The sequence below is a fragment of the Equus caballus genome, chromosome 15 (genome assembly GCF_041296265.1).
Source record: "Equus caballus isolate H_3958 breed thoroughbred chromosome 15, TB-T2T, whole genome shotgun sequence".
Lineage (NCBI taxonomy): Eukaryota > Metazoa > Chordata > Mammalia > Perissodactyla > Equidae > Equus > Equus caballus.
This window is the reverse complement of record NC_091698.1, coordinates 26,454,248-26,473,360: the sequence shown is the minus strand read 5'-3', so window position 1 is coordinate 26,473,360 and position 19,113 is coordinate 26,454,248. Positions and strand designations below refer to the sequence as shown.

At 46.0% G+C, this 19,113-nt stretch overlaps 1 protein-coding gene across 30 annotated transcripts in view; it reads left to right on the top strand.

Annotated features, from left to right (window-relative positions):
- Positions 1-17,082, top strand: part of VWA3B (von Willebrand factor A domain containing 3B) — a 200,837-nt gene extending 183,755 nt beyond the window's left edge. For 19 of the 30 annotated variants that reach the window (XM_070235055.1, XM_070235054.1, XM_070235066.1 and 16 more), the window contains 5 exons: positions 2,382-2,506; positions 4,145-4,282; positions 6,286-6,383; positions 15,985-16,204; positions 17,022-17,082. In XM_070235055.1, coding sequence (XP_070091156.1) covers positions 2,382-2,506; positions 4,145-4,282; positions 6,286-6,383; positions 15,985-16,204; positions 17,022-17,045 — 605 coding nt within the window. In that variant the 3' untranslated portion in view covers positions 17,046-17,082. Of the gene's footprint in view, positions 1-142; positions 287-2,381; positions 2,507-4,144; positions 4,283-4,985; positions 5,109-6,285; positions 6,384-15,984; positions 16,205-17,021 lie in introns of those variants that run through there. The other 11 variants (XM_070235060.1, XM_070235056.1, XM_070235074.1 and 8 more) reach the window with 3 other exon arrangements.
- Positions 17,083-19,113: the final 2,031 nt, after the last annotated feature.

Sequence of the window (19,113 nt, the reverse complement as noted above, 5' to 3'; positions counted from 1 at the left end):
TCAGCAGAAGGTGCTTTAGAGTAATTGGATCAGAGCGTCCGTGGCTTAAGGCCAGGTCTACACGGGAGCAGAGCTAGTCCGGTGGTTGCTGCCATCCTTGGGAACCGGGGCAGGGATTTCCATGTGGCTAACTCTCTTCCAGGGGTCCGAGTGGATTATCCAGTTGAGGAATGACTGCACTGTTCAGAATGGAAGTGACAAGCTGACGGCCTGGCTTCTCAGGATGCTGAAAGGCAGGGAGGAAGACACATTTCAGAACCTTATTTTAAATCATTATTTGTGGGAATTGGGTCATCCTTCCTGTTGTTCAGTAAGAAGGAGCATTTTACTTTAGGACATTCACAGTGATGTAAATCCAGGTTGCAAGGTTTCTGCCTTGTGCCAAAGGAACAACTTACAATGGAAGGCGAAGGCGGGGCAGGGAGGGGGCCGGGAAATGTGATACTTTCTCAAGGGTGATGATTTAGGGTCAGAAAATCCTGAGTTTTCATTTCTTTGAAGTCTGCATCTTGTCTCCATGAGCCCTGTAACTGGAATCACTGAGCCTCAGTTTCCTCATCTTTCCAAATGGGATTTGAAACACTTTAAATGCCCATTAGATTATTACATATGCTAATATACAATATTTTGTAAATTGGAAAGCGTTAATTACACGTCAAGAGTTTTTCTATCACCCATGTGAGAGCTCCTCTTAGGAGACATAAATAACTCCCGTCCTCTCCTGGGGGTAGAGGGCGCTGCTTGGAATTTAAAAACTTTAATAAGCAATTCAGAAAGGCAAAAACCAGCACAAGGGGCTAGAGAGGAACCCTCTGAGACTAAAGGAAGAGGAGAATGTGATGAACAGACGTGTAGGGTGACACGGTGGAGTGGGGCAGGTGGAGGGCATGCTTCTGGTGGAGCAAAGCTAACGCCTTGTTCAGGAGCTGGAATTTAAGCTGGGCTGTAAATATAGGAAGGTTCTTACAGCCAGAGGTGAAAAATCCATTCTCCGGCCCAAGAAATTCCTGTTTGGAGCAAAAGTTGAGAACTATTCCTGCATCTTTCACCAGATGAACTGACCTGCCTTGTGTGCTTAGACTATTTCTAGACTCCTCTGACCACCGAGCATGGGCCACGTTTTTGCTGAGGGTCTCAAAAGGGGTGCATCCCCTTTTCCCCAGCCTGAGGATGAGACAGCCCTCTGGCAAAGGTGGGGAGCCTGACTCTAACCCAGGAAGATGCCTGGGATCACCAAGCCTCCACCAGGAGAAAGATCAAAAGCACTGGAGGGGCTTCTGCGTGCTGGTCCCAGCTCCAGAGCCCAGGCCCCTGAAATGGTTCCCAGAGACCTTTGAGAGCCAGGAGACACGGCCTCACCTCTCTGGGGCCGAGGGCAGAGAACAAGTGCAGCTGCTACTGGCCAGGGAAGGTCCATGTCAAAACTTCCCCTTTGGGGCTGGCCCCGAGACCAAGTGCTTAAGTTTGCGCGCTCCGCTTTGGCGGCCCAGGGTTTCACCGGTTCGGATCCTGGGTGCAGACATGGCACCACTCATCAGGCCATGCTGAGGCGGCATCCCACATGCCATAACTAGAAGGACCCACAACTAAAATATACATCTATATACTGGGGGAATTTGGGGAGAAAAAGCAGAAAAAAAAAAAAAAGGATTGGCAACAGTTGTTAGCTCAGATGCCAATCTTAAAAAAAACAAAAATCTTCCCCTTAATGTTTGTAATCCCTCCTTAATGGGAAAGTAAATTTCAACTAGGATGCGTGACAAAATGCATGAACCTTAACACACGTATTTTCTTTTCCTGTTATAATCCTCTCTTTGAGTATAACTAAAAGGAAACTTCTTGCTTCTTTTTTCTTTTTTCCTGTTTTGGCTGTACATTTTAAGGAAGCCATGGAGTATGTTCAGCCTAGTTACCTTATCATTTATTAGATGAAAAGCTGAGGATGGTAGTTCATATTTCCTTTTCTCTTTCACAATTTAATAGCTACAATTATCTATCTCTAAGTATTATAGAAGGAAATATGGCTAAAATAAATAAGGAAGGAAATCAGCAGGTAGGAAGCGTCCAAGGAGAGGAAATTTGTTTCTAGGAACGATGTCCTCTCAGGACGGTTGCTGGTGATGCTGGATGAACAAGTGTCTGCACGTTCTCTGGGCTTCCCAGCCCAGCAGGTGCTCTCAACCAGAGCACTGTGCTCCACCACTTTGGGTTGGTCAAGCACAGTATGCATCACACGGTATCCAATGCTATCTGGGGGAGAAATCAGAGGGGCGCACTGATTTAAACAGGCAAAATGTACAACTTAGCGAAGCCAACAGGTTGGGGCAAGCCTAAGGGAATAGGTATTATTTATTTTTGATTTGAAATTTGGTTCCTTCCAGGGGTTGTGAAGAAGTGCGTGAGCCCCACCCATGCACTGGTGGGCTTCACATATGGGGACACCAAGATTGTGCCCACTTCGTTCATCACACCTGTGGGGGGCGCCATGCCCTGCCCACTACTCCAGGTACCTCTCCAGCGATCTGTTCCCGGGGCCCTTTTCCTCATTCCCAGAGTTGTGGATAACAGGAAGTGGCGCAGCCACGGTTTTGCCCTTTACTGAGCATCTGGTTGGGCCACACAGGGAGCTTAAATTTGGGCAGGAAGAGCAGTGGCACCTGTTCCTGTGACCTCCTTGCCTGGTGATTTCTTTGCTCGTGACCCTGATCTGCTAATGTCCTGTTAAGTAGCTCACAAGAGCACAGACATGCTTGCATTGCATCTTGAGGCTATTGTCACTTTACAGATGATTGAGTGTCGGAGAAGGGAGTTGCTGTAACTGCTGGTGCTCTTGAAATTTTCACTGCAAAACACTATATTAAAATGGATTTCAGAGCCAGTCCCGGTTGCCTGGTGGTTAAGTTTGGTGTGCTCCACTTCGGCAGCCCAGGTTCAGTTCCTGGGCATGGACCTACACCACTTGTCACTGGCCATGCTATGGCAGTGGCTCACATAAAAAAAGAAAAAAGAGGTAGGAGGCCAGCCCAGTGGCGTAGTTCACATGCTCCACTTCAGCAACCCAGGGTTCACAGGTTCGGATCCCAGACACACTGCTCATCAAGCCACACTGTGGCGGCATCCCACATAAAATAGAGGAAGATTAGCACAGATGTTAGCTCAGCAACAATCTTCCTCAAGCAAAAAGAGGAAGATTGGCAACAGATGTTAGCTCAGGGCCAATCTTCCTCAGGAAAAAAAAATGGATTTCGTAACAAGGACAGAGGTAGTGCTTTCCCTGACATAGTAGTCAATTGATGCCAGACCCTGATACCATGATCCAGTCACCCCTGAACATGCATTCCACAGGTGAGCTGGGCGGATGTGTTCTCACCTGCTTATAAATTCATAAAAGCTGTGCTATGTCAGGCCCATCCTCCTGCCACTACCCTCATCCTGGCACCAAAGCCAGAGAGTGGAGAGAGAGACCCCCAGAGCTCCACCGCTGCTGTTTCTTGGATAGTGGGAGGCAGGAGAAGTGCCCGGGGAGCAGTCACAGGATTCCGCTTTGGTTGTCTGGTCCAGCCTTCCCCGGCCAGACCCAGAGCGCACATCAGTGTACTGTTCCCCTGACAATCAGTCCTCTGCATCTGGCAAGTGCCCAGCGGCCTCTGTACGCCCCTTCACAAGGTTTTCTCTCTGCTGGAAGTTCTCTCTTTATGGCCTTTACCCGGGATGTCAGGTGTGTGCTTTGGAGCAACATCAAACAAACCTGCTCCTCTCCTTGTCCGTGACAGCCCTCGGATGTGCAGGGGCACTGTTCACATCTCTCCTCGGTCTTCATGTGAAGCACTGCAGGCTCCTTCCACCAGTGTCTGTAGGGTACCGTTTCCAGACCCCTCGCCATCTTGCTGGCTGTCCCCAGGCCCCTTGTCAGGTGAAGAGGTCCTGCTAGACAGGGGCTTCCCCAAACTGGTCACAAAATTCCAGCTGTGGCCCAGTGAGCCCAGAGAATTTTGGAACTGTGGACTTTTTCCAACTGAGAAAAGATAGGTATTTGAATTTTAGCATCAATATTTGCTAATCATCTTATAAACAAGCTTATGTTAATATTGTCTGTAAGATCTATAAGCAAAATATTGGCTGTGAAATGTGTTCTCGTCTACAGGTTGGAGATTATGTGTTTGCCAAAATTGTGGTCCCCAACGGCTTTGACTTCTACGTCCCTGCCATTGTCATAGCACTTCCGAATCAGAATGTGGCCGAAGACAAGTTCTACACAGTTTTGAAGTGTAACAATCGGAGAGTAAGTAGACTTTCATTTGGAAAAGGACGTCCTTGCTAGGCAGAAAGTGGCTGCTTTTACGCCCGCCTATCTTGTGGGCACTGCCCAGCTCTTCCTGGCGCTGCCAGCGGTCTTGGAAGAGAGGTTTTCCTGGCTGGATCTATTCCACCTGCACGTCCACTCCCTGTGGTTTGGATTCTGCCCTCTCTATGGCACAAAATTGGCCCTTACTAGGATTGCCGTGGCCTCCTCACCCCTCTGTCAGATGGACTGTGGGCTCTCATTCCACATCTGACGGCCGGGGCTCCCTCCGCTTCTTCAGTGGCCTCCCAGGTTCTTGCAGCACCACTCCTCCCTCTCTGCTGTGACTGCTGGTCCTCCCTGTGTATTTTTCCTAAAAGTTGTAGGAAAAAATCTTTATCAGTTTACAAATCTGATAATGTCCCTTGCCTGCCTGATGTCCCCCATACACACACTTATCAGCCTCATTGAAAAGCCCAGCGTGGCCCCAGCCCAGCCGCAGCCTGCCCCGTGAGCTTAGTTTCCAGCCCCGTGGAAAGCTCGATGCTTCCTGAACACAGTGGGCTTTTCCAAGGCCGTGGGCTTTAACTCTTCCTGGACTGCCCTCCCCATCTTCTTCCCATGAGAACACCTGTCACGCTCAGGGTTCCCTCGCCCACTGTCCTGCCCTCCACTCACACTGGCTTCCTCACCAATGTCTCAGCTCCTGAAAGACGGGGACTACGGCCTGTGCATCTTTGCACCCCCAGCACAGCCCCTGATAACGAGAAGATTCTCCCAGTTGCTTTTCAATTACTTGAATAAATGATGTTTCTAATGGAAATAATGTTGTCTTCACGGACTACTTCATATGCCTAGAAAAGAGACTAGCAAGCAAAATAAGAGTGGCTAACTTTATTAAGCACTTCCTTTGTGCCACAAGTACTAATCCGATCACACATAGTGAACGATTGAAGGCTCAGAACACTGTGAGGGAGGTACTGTTATTATCTGCATCTTCAGACCAGAACCTGAAGCCGAGAGGTTACGTCAATACAGGGTCAGCCGCAGAGCAGAGGTTTGAACCCAGACAGTCTGGCTCCATGGCCTGCACGCTAAACGTCTGTGCCGACTGCCCAGTGCACAGAATAAAAATATCCAGTCAGGTCTTGACTGTAGCGTGACGTACATCCATCAGGGAGGGGTCATGGTAAATGAGTTTTAGAATTAAGAGCAAAGAGTAATGACGTCAGAGCCAACGGGCCCCAGGAGCACTGTACCCAATCCGACAGAGCGAGAGGGATCAAGAAGTGCCTTCTCATCATGAAAGGCCCCGGAGAGAAAATGGATGTTCCTGGAGCTGTTTAGATGAGAGTGAAAAAGCAGTCTGGAAGGGCGGCAGGTGGGGAAGCATTTCTGACATGTGGCCCTGCTCTGGGGATAGCTACTAGGCAAGAGAGGAGAGAGCCAATCAAGGGACGTTTGAAGAGATGTCCCTGAGCCCCACAGGGTGGGGAGACGTGAAGCAGGTGACCTTGGATGCCTGAGGAAGAGCCTCAGAGCCCAAGAAGGACCTTGAACGTACCCACAGGGCAGTGGGGCTCTGGCAACTAGATGGCATGGTCTGAGAGATGGACGCTAAAGACAGTTCTGATAGAAATTCTGGGAGACCCATGTGGCAATAGTTTATAAGTCCAGGAAAGAGATGGCCAAGGCTGAAATAAAGATAGGGACCAAGGTGGTTATATGAAAGGATGTAGGTGTGCACGTGCACACATGTGCGTCTTATGTGAGTGGACTTGGCAAATGATCCAGCATATGGAGAAATAACAGGAGTCAACAATGACTGTTATTCAGCATATGATTATCAAGCTAGACTCTGCATTTAGACTGCACTCTTCGGTAGCACCCTGAATGGGATAATGGCTCGTAGCTACTGTAATGGGTTGAGCTGGAATAAAATTACATCTGAATTGTGGATATTTGTGATTTAAATTGAGTGAACCCTTTTGGTGTTATTACAGGAATTCTGCCTGCGGAGTGCACTTATTAAGATCAGCCAGAACAAGTATGTTCTCTCTTGCTCTCATATAAAGTCACTCCCAATGCAGGACTCAAAAATGTAAGTGGACCCAACTTCTTACTCCCTGAATTTTATTGATATCTCTGCACTTTTCATTTGTTTCTGAGTTTTTATCCATGATCTCCAAAATACTTGGGGAGAAAAGCAGAGGTGGAGGACTTCCTACTTAAAATGTCATTCTGTGATCATTATTCCTTCAATGCCACACCTTTTAGCTGCTGGTCATTTGCCTGTCTGGTTCTAATTTCAAATCCAACATGATTTCGCTGAACTTTCAGAAAAGCATTCAATCCTGTCATGAATCTGAAGGAATGATTCCCCTTTTATTTGTAAGCATTCAAGGCCTTCTAATGAAGTCCTATATAAAGCGAAGGTTAGAGTTAGTTGCAACTGGGACCAATCCCCCGTCTGCCTCTCCCCTTGGCGGTAAGAGTAAGCTGCTGGCCCTGGCTTGCCCGTGCCCGGGTGAGGGTTGGGGGGTGGGTGGTAGTTTCCAGGGGCTACAGTGAAGCGAACACATTTTCATGTGAGGCGGTAGGATTGCTAAAAGCTGGAAAGGTGGATTAAAGCAAAGTCAATAAGAAAAAACTGTCCTAGAAAGCAGGCGAAAACCAAGTCCATGGGCCCAACAAGGGGCATCAAGGTTGGAGTGAGAGCCATGACCTTGGAGGTGAAGATGGGTTGGGGAAAGGGATCCAGGAAACCCTCATTAATTTCACTTGGGGTTTGTGGGTCATATTTGAGTGTCAACCGTCATTCTCCCAATGGCCTCACCTTGTGCTTCATAAACAGAAACCATCAGACATTCTCTCCTCCGCTTCCTGTCCCCACCTCTGGGCTTGTGGAAACCTGCATCTTTTTGTTGAAGTTCTTCCTCTCATCCAAGGCCCTCAGGATCTGGGGGCCTGTCCCCACAGCCCCGGTCCTTGCCTTGTCAGTTGTCCCTGGATTCTTCTCTCCTTTCTCCTTCGCTCCTCTCCGTTGATTCATTTTCCTCAGCGAAAACCCAAGTTCGCCTCCTCTGTTTACACACATGCATGCAAGTGTGCACACACACACACACAGAATCTTACCTAAATAGACCTCTCTTGGTTCTGCAGTGTGATCCAGCACCCTCCTTTCCCTTCACTGCCCAGCCCCATGTGCAGTCTGCAGGCCTGATGTCTCCACTCTCTTCCCTCCTTCTGACTCCCTGAGCCTTGGATATGAGCTTTCCCTGACCCCTCTGAAGAAACTATCTCCAAGGGGCCTCTCGGGACCTCTCACACGCTCACACCAATGAACTCCACCCACCCCAGTGACTATGCTTGCTCTTTCAGTCCTATTTGACGGTGCACCACTCCTTCCTCTAAACCCTTCCTCTTGAGGCTTGTTGTGGCTCCTCCTCTCTCTGGATTTCCTCCTGCCTGATTTCGCCCCACCCATTGTTTCCATAACTCCACTTACACTAAGGACCTCATATCTCCATCTCCAACCAAGACTGCTTCTGTGCTCTTGCTCAGAATCGTAGTCTCCGAGAGTGGGACCTGGGGTGGATTATCCTAAAAGCTGCCCAGGTGGCTATGATGTGCAGCCATGGCTGATAACCGCGGTGGAAAGAGCCTTGGAAATGAAGACTCGTGTTCGATCCCAGCCCCACCCTCACTTAGTTCTGTGACCCTGGGCAGGCTGTTTATCATCTCTGAGCTTGTTCCTCAGGGTAAGTAAGATCAGAGTGGTGTGGGGATTGGACATGGTCACGCCGTGCGTGGCATAAATAAAGTGGGTGCTCAGCAGCTGGTGGGAATCATATTCTTTCCGGCCATCCCCCTGAGTGTACAGAACCTCAAACCCAGCACATCTAAAACTGAAATCGTAGCTCTCCACAAACCTGCTCCCGTCTCCACCTTCCCCGTCTCGGTTCACTCTTGTACCCACCAGTCACAGAGCTGTCCAAGCAGAAACCTGGTAGTCATCTTTGGCTTCTCCTGGTCCTTCACTCACCCCACCCCACTGGTCTCCAAGTTATATTGATCCTAACTCGAAAATATTTCCCAGCTCTGTGGACTGGTGCTGCCTTAGTTCAGGTGCTCTCGTTCCCTGAGGGCTCTGCCTCCGGCCTCCTCCTGCCTCGGTCCCAGCCATCTCCCATAAGGGATGACCAGAGGAATCTTCCTAACATGCAAATCTGCTCTTGCCCCTTGCCCACCTAAAAACCCTCCAGGGCCAGCCCCAGTGGCCTAGTGGTTAAGTTCAGCACACTCTGCTTCGGTGGCCCAGGTTTGGTTCCCAGGCGTGGACCTGTACTACTTGCCTGTCAGTGGCCATGCTGTGGGGGCAGCTCACATACAAAAAAAGAGGAAGATTGGCAGCAGGTGTTAGCTCAAGGCAAATATTCCTCAGCAAAAACAAATAAATAAATAAAAATAAAAATCGTTCAGAACCTCCCCCCACGCCCCTTCTGTTTTTTAAAAATTATTTTATTAAAGTCATATTGGCTTATCACATTGTGCAAATTTCAGATGTACATTTTTATATATCAGTTTCTGTGCAGACTGCATCATGTTCACCAGCGATAGTCTAGTTTTTATCCATCACCGTACACTTGTGCCCCTTTACCCCTTTCACCCTCCCCTGAGGCCCTTCCCCTCTGGCAACCACTAATCTGTTCTCTTTGTCCATGTGTTTATCTTCCACATATGAGTGAAATCACACGGTGTTTGTCTTTGTCTGTTTGGCTTATTTTGCTTAACATCATACCCTCAAGGTCCATCCACGTTGTCGCAAGTGACACGAATTTGTCTTTTTTGTGTCCATGCCCCTTCTTATCCTAGCTTAGCCTCTTGTCAGTCGAACCCAGGCCTGCCTTCCTGGCCTCACTTCTCCCTAGCCACCCTCCAGTCAACACTAACCATACTAAACTACTTGTTGCTTTTTCCCCTCACCATGCTTTTTCAAGGCTCTGTGCCTTTGCACAGGCTAAGTATTCCCTCCCTGGAATGCTCCTCTTTGCCCGTGGCCTCCTGGGGAACTCCACCACTGAACTCAAGCATCACCACCACTATGCGACGTGCCAGGACTCCAGCCTCCTATGCAGTGAGGTGATTCCACTTCACTGTGTAGAGGTTTTCATTACAGGAATGAATTTATTTATTTATTTGTTTGTTTGTTTGTTTTTGGTGAGGAAGATTAGCCCTGAGCTAACATTGGTGCCTATCTTCCTCTATTTTGTATATGGGATGCTGCCACAGCCTGGCTTGATGAGCAATGTGAAGATCCATACCCGGGATCTGAACCTGCAAACCCCAGGCCACCGAAGCACAGCGTGCAAACTTAAGCCATTGGGCCGGCCCTCACTACAAGAATTTTCCTTTGTGTTGAGCCATGTACTTTCATGGCCATCACTCCTGTTAGGCATGAGTCCTTGAAAGCAGGGGCCAGGTTCTATCACTTCTGAATCCTGGTTGCCAGGGTTCAGCTCACAGGATGTGCCCAATGACTATTTGAAGAGTGAAGCAATGAGCAAATGCTGGTGGGTGCCCACCAATACTCCTTGAGGTGTACGTAGTTCCATAGCGAATCTTTCCTTAGGTATGAGTACTGAAAATGTATACTACAATCCTTTATTCCTTTTCTAGATGAGTTTAATATTTCATTTAAAGTAATAGCACATTTTCTGTTAATCTCAAAATTCTACTCAAACAATATGATATCCAAATTACAGTACTTTATAAAGGACTATGAATAGATATGGCTAGGTCTTGACCATTTTCACTAAACTCAACATAGTCAATCACTATTTCAAAATTAAAATTCAATTCTTTCTACGTTGAGAAAAGCCTTTAATTGTTTTCTATCTTAGTCCTCCTTATTTAAAGCCCTTAGCTGCTAATTTTCTACCCTAGCTTCTAGGGCTTTCCACAGCAGAAGCGTTCCCTGACTCCCTAGTCTCCCCACCATAATTTCTACTGTTCTTTTCTCCAGCTGCCTGTCTGCTAGCAAGAGACTGCATTTAATTCTCCTAAGCAGAGGCCACATCCCCGCTAAGTTTAAGCTTAATCTCTCTCTGTTTCTGTAATCAGGGCTGGCGGAAGTGAGCACACAAAATAAAGGGGTAGGGCTTACTTTGTGTCTACACTGGGATTTCCCTGTGGCAGGTCCTTTCTCATCAGGAGCTCTTTCTCACTTACTTTATAAACGTGCCATCTCTTTTCCATTGTTCTTTAGGAAGTCTTCACACCGTTACACCAAATAAGACCGTTTCAAACAAAAAAAAATCCCGGTGCTTTCTTCATGGGCTAATTAAACAAATGACCTATAAGTTGCAATGCCGACAGGACATATTTGACTAAATTTAATTTAAAAATATTGAATCCACTACAACCATCCACTTGAAGTTGGTAAGACAAGGGGTACATGGCCCCAAAGAGCAGGGTGGCCCGGGGCACCCGAAATCCAGCTCCCCATCCTTGGCTCCCCTCTTTTTCTTCCTTCTTGGGGCCTTCAGTTTGGGGTGACTGAGAGTATCTTCTTCAGGCCCTTCTTCTGGTTCCTAACTGAGGGTAGTGCACAGTAAAGGCAAGAAGGAAAGTATTTGGAGGGTGAAGCATTCAAAACGATTGAATATGGACACAGCTGATGCAAATTTTCATTTTCAACTCAAAATTTGACACCTAAATGATTCTTGAAGACTTTTAATAAGGTCGGTTTGCAAAATATGTTATCCATTTTGCTAAATTGCAAATAACTAGTGCTTAAAGGACAGAATTTTGGTATCACCATGTTTGCAATGTGAAATCGAGTGAGGCTGTTACTGATTTTCTCTTTCCTTTGCTTCATGGCGACTGCGTTCTCTGACAGCACAGCTGGGAGAGAGGTATGTCGTCTAAGAGTGTCTTTGACAGAGGGAAATGATTGCTCTTGCCTTACGTTAATTCTGGTGGTGTTCCTGAGGTGTTTTTTTTTTAACATTTCATGGCATCAGAGATGTCTGTTCTGAGCGAAAATCTTCTCTAACCTGTCTATAACTTTCTCCATTTAGAGAACACACATGTGATTTCTCCCATGTGATCTTCTCAATAACTCCAAGATCAAGCAGACCAGAAGGAATTTCCCCCCATTTGGCATCCTCCCTCCTGGCCAGGCAGGGGAGGCACAGCCCGACTTCTTCCCTGACTACCTCCCCTGGGGTCCTGTTCACATCAGAAGGCTGTGGCATGCATGTGGGAAGCTCGCCTGGTGGGTTTGATGCTCTGGCTTCTGGTTTCCTCCAGTGAAGGGAAGTGCCTCAACCAGGCATTACTCAACCACCCACAGCCTGGGGACCATGTGCTCCTCCAGCTAGGGCACCTCTGGCAGCCTTGATCTGAATCCACACACCTGGTGCTGTGTATAACTGGCTGGACATCTCTACCAGTAGAACTGGAATCTATCCTCTATTCTTTTTCTTTTTCTTTTTTTTTTTTTTGAGGAAGATTAGCCCTGAGCTAACATCTGCTGCCAATCTTCCTCTTTTTGCTGAGGAAGACTGGCCCTGAGCTAACATCCATGCCCATCTTCCTCCACTTTATATGCGGGATGTCTACCACAGCATGGCTTGCCAAGCGATGCCAGGTCTGCACCCGGGATCCGAACCAGTGAACCACAAGCCGCTGAAGCGGAACATGCGCACTTAACCACTGCGCCACCAGGCTGGCCCCTATCCTCTGTTCTTGACAGGCCCTTCTGTCAAGAGAAAAGCTCAGAAAAATTACCTCTGAGGCTCCTCCTTAAGAAGATTCACTTTAGAAGGAGTTTGATTTCTTGAAAAACTTAGCAACATTCTAAATGTGATCAGGAAAGCCAGATAGGACTAATCATTTTCTCTGTGCTCCAGAAAAATCACTGGGCACCTGAAGGAGGTTGTTGGGCACTGAGATCCTGAAGGCAAGGAGTGTTCTGCCCTTGATGTGTGCTTGTAATCGTGTGGTCTTGGGGACGTGCCTGTGGCTGAGTCTACAGGAGGGCAGACCCTGCTCCCAGGGTTCAGATGCGGTTTGTCTGGATCTGGGGTCACCTGCCAGTTCCTATTACACAAAATATTAGCCTCTCACCCTCTCTCTTTGAGCAGTTGAGTAATTTTCCATCAAGCCATTTGGATTAGAGTATGTCCCAAAGGAAATTATACTTCGCATGTTATTTAACACTCCTGCCTTTACTCTGCGTGGTGGCTTCGCATTGTCTTCCTGAAGCACTGATATTAAGCCATTGATTGAAACCTCAAGATTCAGTGCTGCCTCTGGCATTACACGAGATGAATCACTTCCCATAATCTCGCCCAGTCCCTACTGACTATTTTGCCCTTGGAAGGAGCTGTGCATCTGAAAGCGTTAAGCCTCTGTATGTCATTAGCTCCCTCGTCCCTCTGGTCAGATTGGGAGCCCCATTTCCTCGGCTGGAGCAAAACGCTGAAAAACAAGCAGTTCAGCCATAAACCCTGTCTGTGAGTGTCCTATATTATTCAGGGGGACAAATGCCATTGCCTATTTTCAGAAAGCGTGCTGTGGTGCCCTAGAGCCCGGGATGAGAGAACACAGAGTCACAGAGATTCGTTCACTCTGAGGGCCAGTGGTAACAATTTGGATGGCAATACCCCATCTTATCAGTCTCTCCATTTTCTGCCCCTTCCATTCTTAAAGCTCAGAGGCCTTTTGGTCCTCATCAAACGTCTGTCTGGTGCCTACCCCGTAGGCTCTCCCATTCTTTATGTTCTAAGATGGCTTGCTGGCAGACACTTAGGGCAGAATAAAAGTGAGGCCTCAGGGAACCAGTGAGAACATGGGCAAGCTGGCAATGCTTGATCAAGCAAATGAGGTGGGTTCTGACCCAAGGAGAGCAGGGAGTGGGTGCTCAGCATTTCATTCCCCAAAGTGGACCCAGCTACTTCTGAAGAGCCAGTGAAGTCACAGTGGCTTCCCGCACTTTCCTCCCCACGCTCACATACACACATAGTCTGGGCCTATTTGTCATATTATTTGAACAAACTTATAGCCTCAAATAATTAATATGGCACTTAATTTAACTAGGTTTTGGTATGAGATAGGGCAAAAGAAGGCCTTGAGGGGCCAGCGCAGTAGCCGAGTGATTAAGTTCACATGCTCTGCTTCAGCGACCCAGGGTTTGCCAGTTCAGATCCTGGGCACGGACGTACACACTGCTCATCAAGCCATGCTGTGGCAGCATCTCACACAGAAGAACTAGAATGACTTACAGCTAGGATATACAACTGTGTGCTGGGGCTCTGAGGGGAAAAAAAGAAAGAGGAAGATTGGCAATAGATATTAGCTCAGGGCTGATCTTCTTCATCAAAAACAGCATGCCTTCAAAAAAAAACAGAAAGCCATTGAGCAAGGCCTTTCCAAGCCTGCTGGTGGAGAATGTCCACTGGCTGGAAGTCGGGAGCGTGGCCACCCTCCCCTGTTCCTCAGAGTGGTTTTGGGCCAAGCGGAGTGAGGGTGCCTGGGGTGGGTGGATAAGAACTTTCCTGTCAGATTCACACCTACCCTTCCCCCGCCCACCCATACGGGGACATTTCCTTGGGGAATAGCTTAAACTTGGCCGGGCAGCATCTGCTTACTTGATGTAAAGCCCTTTCCTTGATTAAAATCCCAGTCTGCTTTTTATTCTAATTATGACCGTGTATTTTTTTATTCTTCTTCCAAAAGCAATGAATAGTTAATATAATTTAGAAATTAAAGGCAAAAAGGATATAAAAACAATCCTTAGTCCCATATTTCAAAAGTAATCACCATTTATATTTTGATACATATCCTTCTAGACTGCTTTCTTGCCATGTTGATTCTTCTTCCTCAAAATAAAAATTTTTGTTTCTCCTTATTATTTATGACAGTTGCAAAAAGTTTTTCAAATGTGGAGAAAGCGACAGTTCCACTGGAATTCTTTTCCCTGAGGCAACCATTAACAGTTTGGTGCAATGGTTTCCAGTCATCTTTATGGATTCACATTCTTAGTAACAAAAATGAAAATGCGACGTACATGCCACATATAAGTGAGGACATACAGTATTTGTCTGTCTCTGTCTGACTTATTTCACTTAGCATAATACCCTCAAGGTCCATCCATCTTGTCACAAATGACAGGATTTCCTTCCTTTTTGGCTAGATAATATTCCATTGTGTGTATATCACATGGATATCACACTTTCTTTATCCATTCATCCATTGATAGACACTTAGATTGTTTCCTTCTCGTGGCTATTGTGAAGAATGCTGTAGTGACATGGGGGTGCAGATATTTCTTCACGATAGTGATTTCATTTCCTTTGGACATGTACTCAGAAGTGGGATTGATGGATCATATAGTAGTTTTATTTTTGATTTTTTGAGGAATTTCCATACTGTTTTCCATAGCGGCTGTACCAATTTACACTTCCACCAGCGATGCAAAAGGGTTCTCTTTTCTCCACATCCTTGCCAACACTTGTTGTCTCTTGTATTTTTGATAATAGCTGTTCTAACAGGTGTGAGGTGATATCTCATTGTGGTTTTCATTTGCAGTTCCCCAATGATTAGTGATGTTGAGCATCTTTTCATGTACTTCTTGGTCATTTGCATGTCTTCTTTGGAAAAATGTCTATTCAGGTCCTCTGCCGATTATTTAATTGGGTTATTAGTCTCTTTGCTGTTGAGTTTTATGAGTTCCTTATGTATTTTGAACGTTAATCCATTATCTAATATGTGGTTGGCAAATATTTTCTCCCATTCCATAGGTTGCCTCTTCATTTTGTTAATTATTTGCTATGCAGCAGCTTTTTGGTTTGATGTCCCATTTGTTTATTTTTGCTTTTGTTGCTTGTGCTTTTTGTGTCATATCCAAAAAATCATTGCCAAAGTCAAAGTCAAGGAGTTTTTCCCCTATGTTTTCTTCTAGGAGTTTTATGGTTTCAGTTCTAGTATTTCCATTTCAAGTTAATTTTTGTGAGTGGTGTAAGATTGAGCATGTGGATATTCAATTTTCCCAGCACCATTTTTTGAAAATATCTTTTCCCCATTGAGTATTCTTGGCTCCCTTGTCAAGTATTACTTCATTGTGTGTACTGTATTTTCTAAATGGTAAATCCAGCTCTATGACTTCATAATCATACCTAAGTTTTGTCAATTAAATTTAACCAAAAGTCATATTGTTTTTAGAGTTTGGGGACATTTTCCCCATAGTACAACTTAGAGTAATTAGAGAACCCTGAGGGTGTAAAAGAATGTCTCTATTATACAAGCTCAAGTTCAGTATATCAAGAATGAACTGGACTGTGATGTGGCCAAGCTTATCATCTTGGGTTGGACAGGGGTCAATTCTGAGGCACGCCAAGGGGCTTGTTGGTCAGGAGCTATTCCTTTACTGACTGACTTGATCAGGACAGAGTCCAAATGGTTAGATTCTCCATGCTATGTGAGGCTACCACATATCAAAGGCCTGTGGAAATGACTTATGTGGAATAAAGCCCAGCCCAAACTTTCAGGGCCCACAGGACTCATGAGATCCATTCCTTGGGAAGAAAGATAAGAGACAAAGAGCTGAGTAACGCCCACGGGGCTGGCTTGGACATCTCTGTAGACACAGCAGCCATCAAGACCAGGGTAACCCTGATCTTTCTGTCTCTCTCTAGGGAGGATGTGGACACAAGGAACTCTACTTTCCTCGTACGGGCACTCAGAGAAGTTGACACTAGGGATTTACGAGAGCTGAGACAGGAGAACCCTAGAAGGAAGAAAAAGAAACCCGCCAAGAGGCTGCCTCTCCAGGAGATGGTGTCATTGGACTCAGACGACTCTTCTCGTGGCATCAGGTCCCAAGAATCCTACCACAAGAAACACCCCAAACCCAAGGTGGGAGGGGGGTGACATCGTTTATTTTCAGAACACCCTGAAATCTCTCTCAAGAATAGTGCATTTGAGATCACTCTCCAGTTTCCAGGGCAGTTTAGGTCCCAGTAAAGCAAAAACTCTAACACCCTTAAGTAAGGCTGACATCCACTTCCCCAGAGAAGGTCCTCAGCCTGGGGTCTAGGAGGCAGCCAGCCACAGCATTTCCGCCACACTTCCACCTCTAGCACTTCCTGCTCTGCCCTCATAGAGCCACCCACAGCAGCAAAAGGCTGAAGACCTTAAAACAGTCCAGTGGCAACTGTGTTTAAGAAAGCCAGCGTTCCTCCAGGGCTGCCCACACCTCAGCCACTTGACACTGTGACAGTTGCTCCTCTGCTGAGACAAGGCCACCCTTGATTCTACCTGTGCCTTCCCTGTTTCTAAAAAAGGTGGACTCCCCTGTCATCTCCCACTCGGACCTCCTCCCTGTTTGAGCTGATGGGTTCCGGCTTTTCCTGACCATTCATCACCCTAGTATTTTCCCTGTCCTGACAAAACTGCCCTCAGTCCTCTGGTAGACTCTCTGCACCCAGAAGCTTCATCTAACAGATTACTGTCATAGGATTTTCAGATTTTCTGAAAGTCTGTGCAGTTATAAGCCAAGCTTGCAGTCTTGTTTTAAATTGATTATCTCATCTGAATTAGAGATTTTATGCTTAATGTTAGAAATGAAATTAAGACCTAAGAATGTGTCTGAGATCTGTAAGACTGAACATTCCCTATTTTATTGTTTTCCGGAAGTTTTAATAGAGCTCTCCTTAATTATTTTTGTCTGTAGTCTGTTGTAGGTACCTCTAAGTGAGCATGGATCCAGAATAAAAACTCTTACTTTGAAAACATTTCAAAACTATGGATTGTTTATTTGTTACTGTTGTCTTTGGACACATCTCAGGAATGACGTATAAAAGTGTTCAATTCTGTTCATTAATTTCTTAGTGAAATTAGCGTCACTAATTTCAAAAATGAAATAGCTCTCCCAAATTCTCTTTTTCTAGCCAGTAATGGCCCCTAGATAATAACAGGGTGCAGACTATTAATAAGAAAAATGTTGGATGCTTTTTGCAAATGGAAAAAATAGAGCAGCATTTTCATACTTCAAAAATTTGCAACCTATTAAAAGTGGTGCTTACGTTCTGAAAGCTGGGGAGTCACCAAGGTTAGGGAGCAGAAATTAAAGAAAGAATCCACTTCCAAAAGTTTGAAAGAAAAAGGAGACATCAGCTCAGCGTCAAGCTAAAAGCAGTAAGGCAGTGAGGAAGGAGTTGAGGAGGGAGGAAATGATCCACAACGCAGTGGAGGACAGTGTGTGGGGAGGCATGCTGCCCCCCAGAACCTAGAGGTTCCTCCCAGGCAGGAAGCTCTGGAGCAGTCATCTGGTTTTGTCTGCACAGTGGAGAGCTGGTGGAGTAGGAAAGAAACCGTGCATCCAGTGATAGTCATTCATTCAGGCATGCATGCATTCATGTAAGCCTGCATGCATTCATTCGATTGTTCAACAAGCAACTGAGGGCTTCAGAGAGATACTGTCAGACGTTAGGAAAGTAGTTACCTTCTCTATTCTGCCTCTCTTCATCTCCACTTTATTTTTGGACCAATCACTGTTGTCTGGTATTGGGGGATGAGCAGGGAGGAAAAAGTACAGGACAAATATACATAATAATAGTTTGTTGATATAACAATGCATGATATGCTCAATGACATTAAGTGATATATTCAATGTGTTGTCCTTTATTGACAATGCCCAGTTCAGTGTGCTGGGGAAAACTGTAATCACAACAGTATATTTCCACTTCCAGCCGATATGGAATAACAAGAACCAAATTTCACCCCCAACCTCCACCCCACCTGAAACAGCTAAAACACCTGATAAAATGTTTCTAAAACATTGGACATAGTCAGTGAGGTACAGTGATCTCGGAGAAATAAATGAGTGCCCAGCTTACTGCCTGGGGACAGTTTCCAGGCTGCAGCAAAGGGAGCAGGAACTCAGGGAGAGCCTGGCAGCCTCTGTGAATGGAGGAGATGGAGCTAAGATTCTGAGGAGACGAAGGCAGCTGGAGTCCACAGGAGAGAGCACTGGAGAGGAGAGAGCTACACAGAAAGAACTCTGGAGATCTGCAGAGAAGCCCCCTTGAGTCTTCAAATCTGTACTGATCAGTGCATGGCTGTGAGGAAACTACTCAAGCCTGGGGAAGGAACCTCCCAAAAGAGAGTAGAAGGAACAATTCCCATAGTTCACACAGGGCTGAGAATATTTCCTGTTTCTTCCAGTCGGAGAGGAAAAACTCATTATTCACGGATCGTCAGGTAGAATACTCAGAAGAGGTTTACCTCAACAGTGGAGCAAAATTGGCCTTAGACTAAACGCTTCTCTGGTCCCATCTAATAAAGCTTAAAAGAAGGCCCTACGATAATCAAACTGTCTGCAAGTAACCTGTGTCCCAGAACAAAGCCAAGAATGTCTGTAGGGATAAAAAAATAAGTATCCCCCACCCAATAAAGTAAAATTCACAGTGTCTGGAATCCAATCAAAGATTACCAGGCATGTGAAGAAGCAGGAAAATATGCCCCATAATGAGGAGAAAAATCAATTGAAATTAACTCCAAAATGGCATAGATGATGAAAAGTACCAGAAATGGTTACTATGTTGGTATATATAAAAGACTGTTATCTTATTATTTAAATCTCTTTTAAAGCTAGTTGGCAGTATAGGGTAATGGCAGTGGTGCACTACTGCATTTCCATCTACCCCTCAAGATGCATCTGTAGGCATTGCCTCAGGTGATTTGTGTGTTTGATTTTCACTGAATAAATCTACACTTTTAGCATATGCCAGAAGAAGTGATAAAAGGGGCTCACTCTGTTTTTT